We start from the raw sequence: 13,532 nt of genomic DNA on the forward strand, positions 1-13,532 counted from the left end.
TATATATATCTTCAAGCCATTTTCGGACGTCTTCGTAAGAATCGAAGTGCCGCTCAGCAAGCGCGTGGCCCATCGACGAAAACAGGTGATAGTCAGAAGGTGCCAGGTCTGGTGAGTAAGCGGGATAGCACTTCCCTTCTGGGGTAGCGCTTCCCAGTTGAGTGTCTCCAAGTAGTTTTGGATCATTGTTGACGTGTGCAATGATGCATTGTCGTGGAGGAAAATCAGCTTGTCATGTCTTTTCCGATAATGCAGCCTTTTTTCACGCAGAGCACGGTGCAATTTGATCAGTTGTTGGTGGTAGTCGTGAGCATTAACAGTTTCACCAGGTTTTAACAGCTCGTAGTAGATGACACCCTCTTGATCCCACCAAACGCACAGCATCTTCCGTTCGAAGCGATTTGGTCTTGAGGAAGATATTGATGGTTGGGCGGGATCAACCTAAGATTTCTTGCGTTTAGGATTCTGAAAATAGATCCACTTTTCATCGCCTGTCACAATCCGATGCAGGAACGACTTTCTTTTTTGTCTAGCAAGCAGAATTTGTGTTTTGGCGTCGCCGCTCCATCTGCCTATCGTTCAGTTCATGTGGCATCCATTTTCCGATCTTTTGAACCTTCCCCATGGCATGTAGCCGCATGAAATGGCTGCTTGAGAAACACCCAATTGCTCGGCAAGCATTTTTTGCGATTAGGTATCATCCTCGTCCAAAAGAGCCTACAATTGATAGTCCTCAACCTTCCTGAGCCGATTTTCACGCTTCTTGTCACTCAGGTCAAAATTGTCGTCATTGAACCAGCGAAACTAATCTCTTGTTTCCGATAAAGCATTGTCGCCATAGGTCTCCACAAGCATTCGATGCGATTCGGCAGCCGATTTCTTCAAATTGAAACAGAAAAGCAAAGCTTCCCATATGCTTTTTTTTTTTAGCAAAAACTAGACATGATTATGAAAGAAAAAATGTATGTTGTTGTATGAAATTGCTGATGATGTACACTGGTTAATGTTGACAGAAGTCAAACATATAAAAAAAGTATGTTGTGTGCCCAGGGTAGCTTTGTACGCTCACTAATGCCACCTATGAGCAAACAGCGGATTTAAGCTTATACACCTGATTTCTCGTATTTATTTAAATTTATTCTTGTCGGTCCTATTCTTAACATTTATATTATATTATTTTTAAAAAATTCCTATTACATTCTATTCTTGTGAATGTATTATTTTTTTTATTACATAAATTTATATTATGATATAATATTTTTATTTATATTGAATTATGAGTGATAATAGTTACATGCCCATTCTGTATTATAGTTTTAATATTTATAGAATGAACTTAATAGGAAGATTTTTGCATAATAATGATATTATGAATTTAAACAAAATGAGAAAGTAACATTGATGAAGAAATTTTTATTGTAACAATTCAAATTCTGTTATATTTCTGTCAATTGAGAATTAAAAAAAATCTTTTGATTAGAAATAGATGATTATATGGTTAGGTCGAATTATTCACGGTCACGACAAAGTAATATATTCTTAAGAAATCGTGAGAAAATTATAAAAATTAAATTATAAAAATTTTTATTATAAATTATAAGATAATATAAAGCCAAATAAAAATTTATGTAAAATTACATTATAAATTTTTTAGAAGAAGATTAAAATTACATTTACAAAAATGTAAATATTACATTTACAAAAATGTAAATATATGATGTTATAATTCTGCCGACAACGCTTGTCGTAGAGCGGATTAAAGTGAGTCAAAAAGTTCTGTACCATTTTGCAATAGTTAACAAGGTATTAATTACTAAAAATTGCCGAATATTGGTCTTCAATAATTTTTTTCTCAAATACTATCAACTTTACAGAAAAATTGCAAGAGACAAAAATTGTTTATTTTCTTCTCAAGAATATTTTTAGAATTTTTTATCAACTTTTTAGTACTGCATTTTCTTATTGACAACTATCAAGAGACAAGATAGTGTTTCGCACCAAGTGGCCGCACAGCACGAGATCACCTTATGTTTTTTACGCGGGTCAGCGAATTAAAAGCAAAATTATCGGTTTTTTAATAAAGGCTGGATGGATCGAATTCTAAATGAGCTCAATCGATAGCTTGGATCCGAATTATATCATATAAGCGTTTATTTTACCTCTATATGTCCTACAAACGGAAATATTGTGATGCGAAATCCGAAATATCAAAATTTTTACATAAGATACGTTATCGCCTCAAAAAAACATTTCTTTTTCATATTTTCAACGATAGATGGCACTTGTTTATTGCTCTCATTTATCGATTTATTTATCTATAGTTTCATTAATACTGTTATTACGTTTACATTTATGTTGACATTTGTACATGTTGACTGTATAGTTACTTTAATAAGTTACTTTTAAATTAAAAGTGTATAAAAATATAAGACGGGCTTTGATTAATTAACGTATGAACGTCATTGTGTATATATATTCATGTCGTTATCAAATTGGCAACGCTACCATTAGTTTTATCTGGAGTTTTGACATCAACAAACTTTATATTAAAATTACTCAGAAAGCCGCAATCAAAAATCTAAAAACACTTTTATTATACAATGTCATCGGTATCTTTCGATTGCCAGTCTGAATAAAATTGGTACAGATATATGCTGATACCGAGATCTGGAGATCGTTTCCCAAAAAAGGAATCATTTCAGCTTGTCAAATTTTTTCAATCGTACGTGTGACATATACATATAAAGCGTTTTGTCCATTAAGCTGCTGTTTACAATGCCTTCATAGAATTTTAATTTTAATATAAAATTAAAGTTAAAATTAAAATTTAGTGTAAAATTAGCAACAAAAGTGCCTTAATGCGTATACGGGTGTAATTTATGTACATGAGACAAACAGAGAAAGAGCAAGCGCGAGAAAGAGAGGGAGAGAGAGAGAGAGAACATGTTCATCCGTATAATTTAAAGAACTTAGCTGAGAACGTCTATTAAGCTGGACTCTCCATCATTGAAAATCAAGTTCGGAATAGGTAATAGTAAAAAATATAATGTTTTTTAGTACTAATTTAGTACTGTATTCCGAATTTTAATGCTCAAACCGTTTAGCAGCAATAAAAAAAATAGATGGGTCCAGCTATCCAGGATTTAATAGCAAGCTGGACCCCTCCTCCATAAAAAATATATATACAATGCACGTATATAAAAAATAAGTACACAGAGATTTTTAACGCTAATTTAATGCTCCAAAATAGAATCAAAAAATTTCAAATATTCACATTGTGAACAGTAGCTTAATGGACAAAACGCTTTATATGTATATGTCACATGTATATATATTTTTTTTTATGGGGACTTGCCATTATAAGTTGGACTCCTCGTCTCCATTTTCTTTAATGCTACTAAACAGTTTAAGCATTAAAATTCGGAATAGAGTACTAAATTAGTTTAGCCTAAAAAGCATTAAATTTTTTCCTATTCCGAACTTGATTTTCGATGGTGGAGGGTTTAGCTTAATAAATATTAACATACCATGGAACAAAAATTACGCTAACCAACCATAGAGTCATATGATTACTTGGCGGCTCTTTTCTAAACTCTCTATTTCAATCAGTTTCTCACTTATATTGTTACAGATACTTAAAGTCTGTTTCATGTATGATGCATATAAGGTATAGTAAAAATATTAGGTATAGTAAAAACAAATCCATTATTTTTCCATTCAATTTCATGCAAAAATAATGGATTTCTTTTTACTACACCTAATATATTATTTTATCCTTCTTTAATAAATCGGAACAACAAGAATAAAATGATATAATCATGCGTGAAATGGAACGCTTATAAATACGCACTTGTATATGAAGAGATATATTATTAATCATATAAGATGTTTAGCACTACAAAATGCGTAATATCTCAACAAAATTATCTTTTAAAAAAAGTGAAATTACCTTTTAAAAAGTGAAAAAAGGCGTCAAGTGTGAGTGTACCTCCCATAAACCCATAAAAAACTGTTACATAAAAAAAACCACATGAATAATATAACTTAAGTAGTATTGTAATACTTCGTTTTTAATTTTTTGAGATTAAATGTATTCCACTGCAAATATAAAACGTCTTGAATAGAAAAATAAAGATACGTATCACTTTTTCTCGTTAATTAAATGTTATATGTTGCAATAAAATATATATTCTTTTCGCAATTTACAAAGCACTAGCATATGTTATATGTTGGAAGAAAATATGTATTCTTTTTGCAATTGGCGCAATATAAAGATTTTATTTCATTTTTTTTTAATGTATACATACTACTGAGGGGCAATTTATAATAAAAAATTAATAATATTACCATTACTTGAATTATATTACTTATGTAACGGTTTTTTTTTAGTTTATGTAACAGTTTTTACAGGTTTATGGGAGGTACACGCACATTTGGCCTTTTTTAATCTTTTTTTGAAAAGGTTATTTTTATCAACATGAAAAAATACAATATTAAAAAATTTTGAAAAAATTCTCAAAACTTATGAGAAGAAAATAAACAATTTTTGTCTTTCGCTGTTTTTCTATAAAGTTGATAGTATTTGAGTAAAAAATTATTGAAAATCAATATTCAGCAATTTTTATGGTAGTAAATAATATCTTGTTAACTATCGTGAAAATTGCAAAATGGTACAAAACTTTTCGATTCAGTTTAGTTCGCTTTATCTTTACACTCTCACGAGTGTTGTAGAATTATCAAGCACCCTGTATGTAGATAGATAGATAATAAGTTTTACATAAAATTTACAGATTTCTTATTATTGAATTTGTATTAATTTTTAATTTTTATTAATAATAAGTCTAATACACATTTCTGATTACAAAATTGCTAATAGCTGTGTATATTTATTCAATAATATTTTCACAATATCGCGACATACTCGGACAAACCTAGTTCTATTTTTCGCTAGATATATCGATTTCGGAGTCTCAGCTGTTCTCGTGAATATTGTATATTTAATTCAAACCACAGACGACGGACGTTTTATTATTTGACCGCGACGAATCCTCCATGAATTATTATTAACTCACATTACTTATTGAAGATTTTTTTTATGATACAAGAGCTCATCTCTCTTTCTCTCTCTCTCTCTCTCTCTCTCTCTCTCTCTCTCTCTCTCTTTCTCTTTCTCTCTCTGTCTCTCTCATCTCTCTCTTTCTTCTTTTTAAAAAAATCATTAGTTGAAACATATAAATATTATCTCTCTATGAATTATTTTAATTACAATATGCGCAGTAACGTGTGTTCTTTTTTATAAATTCAATTATATTTTGTTTTATATCAAATTTTCATTTATTTCCTTGTGTTCATTTATTTCCTATGTATAAAAAAGTAAGATATTAACGAGAAAATATTTTGTCAAAATAAAATATGTAATCTCTTAAAAAATTGTTAACTATTAGATTATTTTATTATTTGTGTCTATATATAAGGAATATTCTCTTAAAGTGAATCAGTGACTTTATTGCTACACATAACTGATGTAATCATCAACAAATATTTATTGTTTTTTTAGTAATAATACATTGTTTCATTTTTAGATAGCAGGAGAATTAAATGTAAAAGAATCCTACGGTTTCATTTAAAGGAGTGCCTATTAATCATATTAATACTTCTTAAACAATGCATATTACAAAAAATTTTATCACATTTCTCTTCAAACTATGAAACTTCCATTTGAAATATTTTAAGAAAAGATAAAATATAATTGAAGTATTTAGGATAATTTATTAAAATATTCACCTTATATAATTAATTATATATACGTACTGTAGTACAATCATATTAATTATAATATATATTTGATATTTGATATAATCAATATACATTTTAGAAATGTATTATCATTAATGTTATAGTTTCACATCAATTTTCATTTTGCACTAAATGGTATAAAATAATAATTGTTAGCTAACAAAATACGCTTACAAAAAGTGTTATCTAAAGATTTATGAAATGATTTTTTGTTATAGTTCAAAAAGACGGTGGTACACAATTAAAATTAGTTATTGATTATGGCGACAACATGCAGGCATTGTTTAAACCGATGCGGTAAGTAGTAATACGTATTATATTTAATATTATTATTTCTTATTCTTTCGCCTTAAACTTATATATTATAAATAATATAAAAACTAAGGTTCAAATAATTTACAAAATTAATATAACAAGAATAAAGCGAGTCAAGGTCTTAATGCGTGTTATTAAAAAACAAAGTTTATTGTAATAAATGTTTCGATCCCAATCAGATCATTCTGAATAACACAATTTAAAAATCAACTACTCATTTAAATGACAAAATCTTGATATGATTTGACTAGAAATTATAATAATAAATCAAATTCGTTGGGAATATACCACAAATTCGTTGTGGATGATTGTAAGAACTGAAAACGTAGGTACAATTACTCAGTATATAAATGTGATATATTACAAAATATAGATATATTATATTACAATGCTTAGTGGTCATCAACGTTGTCTTACAGAGTAAACTTTAAAAAGCACAGTCGCAAAGGCTTAAAAAAACACACATTGACCAATATGAAATAACTCTGAGTTTAAAATAATATTTAAAATATTATATTAATGCAATGATGAGGTATTTAAAAATTTTATCTAAATGAAATGTACAAATTTATATAATTATTATATATATATTATATATATTATATTATATTAAAAATATAAATAAATATGAATATAAACATATTTTACATAATAATAAACATTTCGGCGCATATAAGACAACTTCTTTAACTTGGAATAAGATTGCACAGATCTGCTCCCTGCTCATGTGCGTGCATGCGTGCATGCGTGCGTGCGTGTGTTCAGTTTTTTAACCAAAATCTTTAAAGGTTTGAACTGTCTCAGATGACGTTATAATATGCCATATGGTGTACTGACCCATATTTAGGACTTTACACAAGTGCATTTGACTTGTAACAAGCATGCCAAAACGTTAATCATAGAAGAAAGGTTTTAATTACGTTCTTCAGTGATTTCCTCCTCACTCTGAAAACCTCTTTAAAATAAAAACTCCTAAGTCTTGGACGTAACAAGATCGCAGTAAAAAAAAAAAATTTAGCGTGCACAGGTCACATTAATTGCATTTCTATGAATACATTATCTGTCAACACTGTATTTACATTATGAAGAAGTTAAAATAATAGAAGTTAAAATAATTTTATTAAATAATAATAATAAAAAAATAATATATTTTAATATATTTTTTAAAAAATAATATATTTTTTATTATATGTACATACACACACACACACACATACACACATATATATATATATATAATGATGTATAGTATATGGGACATGAAATTTTTTTTATCCTCTTAATTCAATGTATAAAAATTCACACGCTCATATAAGTATGTTTAATCTTCCTATTTGTAATATTTTGAATTGATTTTCTTGTACATACATGTGAGTGCATATGTATGTATGTATATATATTCTAATTAGATCATTATAGCACTAATTAGAAACAATTTTATGCAAATTACGACGAGAGGTTAGCTTCTATGACCTGTGTGAACGGCGGTGAAACCACAGAATGTCGCAAAGTTCTTGGCGTATCTTGAGATCACAGACAGACAGCGCGCAAAATTATTTGGGCAGTTTGTCGGTGCAACGGCGCCATGAGATGTTACTACGATAACACCCAAGTTTACATCAAAATATTGCTCAAATCGCTGTTTTAATTTCATACACAATTTATATATTTTGCATTTATTTCTATTAAGGTTATTATAATTTATTTTAAATAAATTAAAATTCAGATTTAAATAAAAACGTTTAACAATTGAATGTATTTGATAAAATATAAATTAAATAAAAAAATAATCCCTTATAGGTACCAACTCAATTATTGTTTTAATGTTTGTAACTTCTAAATTACGCTTACGTTTGTAACAAAAATATTTTAAATACAATTTTTCTGTTTCTTTGCATAAAATCTAAAAGTGTAAAAGTATAAAGTTAAAATTTAAAATTTTACACTTTCTTTATTAATCACTTAAAATTTGAAATACAATGATGACAATCGGTAAATAGTTTTTACTTTAAATTAAGGCAATTTTTTTTTTAAATTAATAACTAAAAAAATGTTCAAAAAACATATTTTATATATATTATATAATATTTGGTAACACGCGAGCATAAGTTAGAGGTAAAATCATACAGAGATGAGAAAATAAATCCTTATTCTATTTAACTTTATACTTAAAATACGAACATTTTCGTGTTTTAATAATTTTTGTTATATATTGTGTTATCATAACATCGTTATAAATTATATATTTCTGTAACGACATTATGCTACAACTTTACTTCCGCCGTTTTTTTTCCGAAATTCGAGGCTTTATTGTAAAAAACTGGTTATACATTTATGATTCAAAGTATTGTCCATCGTTGGCCACTACTTTCTCCCATCTTTCGGGTAGCGTACGAATCCCGCGTCGAAAAAACTGGTCATCTTTTGAGGCTATCCACGAATCGATCCAATTTTTTACTTCTTCATAAGACCGGAAGTGCTGGTCAGCCATGCCATTGATCGAAACAAGTGATAGTCAGAGGGAGCAACGTCTGGAGAATACGGGTGGGGTAGGACTTCCCATTTCAACGTTTCCAAGTATGTCTTGACCACTTTCGCAACATGGGATCGAGCATTGTCATACTGCAAAATCACTTTATCGTGTCTCTCGTTTTATTGCGGCCGTTTGTCTTTCAATGCTCGGCTCAAACGCATCAATTGCGTTCGATACCGATCGCCTGTGATTGTTTCAGTCGGTTTTAACAGTTCATAATACACTACGCCGAGCTGGTCCCACCAAATACAGAGCATGACCTTGGACGTCAAAATCACCGTTCTTGAAGCGTTGAAACCACTCACGACACGTTCTTTCACTAATAGCGGCCTCACCATAAGTATTTGAGAGCATTCGATGAGCCTCAGCCGCAGATAAATTTCTTCATATTGAAAAAATTAAAACCTCCCGCAAATGACGAGAATTTGGCTCGTAAACTGACATTTTCAATCGAGAATAACTTTATGATGCAGACACAAATCGACTAATGTTTCTATGGGGTTATGTTGACAGATGCCGAAGTTTATTGTATGACGTCTATGATCTATTTATTTCGACCACCACTTACCGCTAAAGCCATCTATAGGAAAACGGCGGAAGCAAAGTTGTACACCTAATAATTCAATATGTAATAGGAATGATTAAAATACAAAAAAAATAAGTGACTAAATAACATGAAACTTATATACATATATATTTTAAACAAAATATTGTAAAACAAAATATATTAATTTAATATACAGAATAAAAAAAAAGTCCCAGATTGAAATATCTTGAAAAAATAAAGTATTTTTGAAAAAAATGATTCAGATAAAAAGATTTAAAAAGATCTATTTTTTGATCACATCTGATTGATTTTGGCTGGCATTGGCAAGGTCAGATCAAGATCACATCGATTTTTTTTAAAATGGAACATCCTATTTTTCATTCCAGAATCCAATAGTTAATCTCAAGAGCTTTCAAAACACTACAATAAAGTTCATTTTCAAATATAATTTTGAATATAAGTACGGAAGTGAGAGTAAATAATTGCGCGATAATCAGTTCTTCTTCTTTTTCTTCTTCTCCTTCTTCTTTTTCTTTTCTTCCTCTTTCTTCTCCTTTTTTTTCCTTCTTCTTCTCCTTTTTCTCCTCCTCCTCTTCCTCCTTCTCCTCCTTCTCTTTCCCCTCTTCCTTCTCCTTCTCCTCCTTCTTTTTCTTCTTCTATTAGGATTAAGGTTATTATTACTTCTGCTCTCTTGCCTTTCTACTAAATAGATGTTCTCGTACCATTTTTTGAGCGGTCTTCCTTGGGGTCGACTAAGAAGTAGGAGTCTCCAATCTTGCTTATTTTATTAATCAAGCCCTATCCTGTCCACATAATTTCTCCAATGACGTCTTCTCGATCTCATGAATCTCATCATATCTTGAATTTCGCATTCCTCTCGTATACCCTTTCTCATTTTCGTTATTCGCATTAGTTCAGAGACGCGTCTTGCCTCGTGCTAAAGACTTTTATCGCGCTACTGCATCGTTGAGACCCTTTCCGCATCTACTGTAAAACACATTCGCCCGCATCTGAGGTTCTGAGGATCTGTTCAAATAAAGTTTGGAAAGCAGGGAAAAATCTCATTTTTCTCGACTAAGTGCCCTCGAAGCAATAGAGAAACACTTGGACGGTGATCGCATGGCCGTGCCACTACAAATTCCTGCACGCAGCAAGATCGCCAACAATGTTCAATTATATTAATATTCACTCCCTTTTTGGCCAATAAATTTTGTTCTTGGCGCAATGTCAACAGAGATTTTTACTGAAAACAACTTTAAAATAATTTTATCTTCTTTTTTCGATATTCATCGCATTTTTCGTTTATCGGGAAAATCATAGACTTTTTTTGTTCTTTATATCATATCACTCACTTCCATACGAAATCTTCTGACTTATGCATGTATTTAGCAACAGCTTTATAAGTCATTTTCTTTATTGTGAATACACAAGAACACTATCTCGAAACGTTCAGCATGCAGCACACTTATTTTGGAAATCAATTCTTATCATAATGGAAAATAATATTGGCGTCTTTAACACAAAGCGTAGTCTTCCCTACTCTTCAACGAATGTAGCGTCACTTAATAATTTTTCTTGAAGCAATTTAACCGACGCTCTTGTGTGACTAACTACCAGCTTATAACGAATAGATCCCTTGAGTATCATCTTCTCAACCAAGATTTACATATTGAGCTTTTTGATAGCCCTGGCGAACCTAAAGTAGGCGCTGTAGTTCGTTTTAGCCATTAGGATAACATGATCGGCATAGCATATTATTTTCCCAGTTTTCTGTCCATTTTGAATCCTCCATCAATTTCTTTCACTTGTCTTATTGAACCTTATTTCATCTTTTATGAAGTTGAAAAGAATTGAATTAAAGCTGTCTCCTTGTCGAATTCTTATTACTTCCGGCATCTATTATTAGTATATTTCCTGCTTTTAGATTCTGATTTGTTGTTGATTTTTAATTGTCTAATCAGCTCTGTATATTTCGAGTGAATTTTGTGCGGAAGATTCTTGTCTTAAAACCTGATTCGAATGCTTCTTTAAATCCACAAAACACAGGAATAAAGGCTTATCATATTCCAAAGATTTTTCCAGTTGTCTTATAATGAAGATGACATTCAAAATCAAGCAGTTTTGCCGGAAGCCTATTGTTCTTTGCTAATTCCTATTGATTCTATCATTTTTATTGATGTTATTTTAGTCAATATTTTTAGTATGATACTCAGTAATTGCCTCGATTATTTTAGGGATCTTTTTTTCTCGTCTTTCTTAAAATAAGGATTAGTGTGATTACTTGTAAGTTATGGTTGTTCATCACTCATCTGGGATTTGTTTATTTTTTTATTATCTTGAGAAAAAGCTTAGTTTCTCTTTGAGTTTAGTTTTTGCGTGCTTAATTAGTTTGTTAGCAATTTAATCAATTCTGCGATCTTTTTGATTACGTAACTTTTTAATTACCTTATGGACTTCCGCTTATGTTATATATTTCATTTCTTGGTCTTCCTATATTGTTCTTAATACGATTTTCTGAGTGGTTTTCCTTTCTATCGTGTTTTGATAAAGATCTATAAAATAATTTGCTCATGTTTCCAGGGTTATAAAGTTAATTTGAATCTCTTCTGAATGTGCTTCTTTCTTCTTTTCCGTATATGTTCCATATTTTCTTTTGCTATACAGATTATTTCATCTCATAAGAGAAATTCTCTCAGTAAAATTCCCTTTTTATTGCATTCGCTATATCTTCTATTTCTAGTTGTATCTTTTTTGCTCCTCTTGGATTGAATTGATCTTGAAGACTAAATACGCTTTCTTCTCTTCTGGTATCAGTATTTCAATTTCTTTTGTAAAGAGTTTCTCGTTTTTCTTTCCATTTGAATTTACTTTCCTGGTCCTCATTGCCTCCGTTGCATCTCCGATTATAACTGTTGAATTTTATTTTATCTCATTTGATTCGCACTATATATTCGCTATATATCTCTTGTACTATTGGGATATAGAATATATTATTAATCTGTTCTGGTATAATGTATGGATACTGTCGTTTTTTTCCATGTTAAATTTTGTTGTCTGAGGTTCTTTCTTTCTCTATAGTTTCTCTGTGAAACGATATTTACAGAACAGCAGTGCACGGTCTTTCCCTAAGTTTGTTGAGTTCAGGATTGGACATCCAGGATCTGCGACGAGTGAACCTTCTGCTGATTATGTAGTCGATGGCTACGTTTACATCATGCACTTAGTCAGCGACCTATATCCCAAAGTTGATTCCAATTATTTAGCCTCATGCTGTAAACACTTGGTAGATGATCCGATCTAGCTTTAGATCAGATCTCGTTTTTTAGCAGCCTGACCTGAAATAGATCGTCTGCTTTCTCGATGTAAACGCGTGAAATTTGTACAAAATGCGAGATGGCTCTAAATAATTCGAACTAGCATGAACTAAATACGACTCTGTCCATTTTTTAATCTGTTTCAATGTAAACGGATGGTAACTGATTCTAGTTTGAGTGACGATATGGGTTACGTCTCTGGGTGTAAACGTACTTATTGACAGACTTCTGGTTTTTAGCATTCGTAAAAGTGTATTTGTGTTGCATTTTGTATTCTAAAAAAGATTAATGCTAAACTCGTTTAGAGCACATTGAGTATGTTGAAATTAACAGCTGTCTGTTATCATTTATCTTCTCTTCGTTAAATTTCTGCATGTCAGGCAGGGGTGTGTTGTCTATTCTTGCGTTAAAGATCACAAATATCTTGTCATCCTTTGGAATGTCGCTTAAAGTATTCTGGAGCTCGTTAAAAAACTCTTCTGTATTCTCCTTCGATTTAGATTGTTTTAGATATATCAGATGCATAGATATTCAGTATATGCCCAACTAACGCTAAATATTCACAGAAAGTTCAATTCATATTACCAATGTTCCGGAACAATAAAAGAATTGTCATAGAATAAAATATATGTGCAAATATCGATCAAATATTAAGAATATTATGTGAATACTTCTTCTATATTTCACAAAAATCGCGAGCATGTGAACAGTACATCGATCGAGGATCGCGGCGAAAAGTATTTACTCATAAACAAGTATCGCCTGGAAAAGATTATAAGGAGGACAGCACTTCGTCTGTAAAGGAAGGATGAGTCCTTTATAGTTCCAAGGTAAAACACATTAATATGTTTTCTAAAGTAAAATTTGATTTAAAAACTGATTCATGGACGATTTGATCTGAAATCTTTAGCAAAATTAAAATTTTGCGGAATATATGTGTATGTATTATATGTATATATATATGTATATATATGTATATATATATATATACACACATATATTCTGCAAAATTTTTATACATTTTAAT

General features: G+C 30.5%; 1 protein-coding gene across 9 annotated transcripts in view; it reads left to right on the top strand.

Moving 5' to 3' along the window:
• LOC108686259 (extracellular serine/threonine protein CG31145) overlaps positions 1-13,532 on the top strand; it is a 234,514-nt gene that overhangs the window by 130,013 nt on the left and 90,969 nt on the right. For all 9 annotated transcript variants that reach the window (XM_018191470.1, XM_018191472.1, XM_018191474.1 and 6 more), the window contains one exon: positions 6,015-6,093. In XM_018191470.1, the coding sequence (XP_018046959.1) occupies positions 6,015-6,093 (79 nt within the window). The remainder of the gene's footprint in view (positions 1-6,014; positions 6,094-13,532) is intronic.

The sequence above is a fragment of the Atta colombica genome, unplaced genomic scaffold (genome assembly GCF_001594045.1).
Source record: "Atta colombica isolate Treedump-2 unplaced genomic scaffold, Acol1.0 scaffold17, whole genome shotgun sequence".
NCBI classification, from domain to species: domain Eukaryota; kingdom Metazoa; phylum Arthropoda; class Insecta; order Hymenoptera; family Formicidae; genus Atta; species Atta colombica.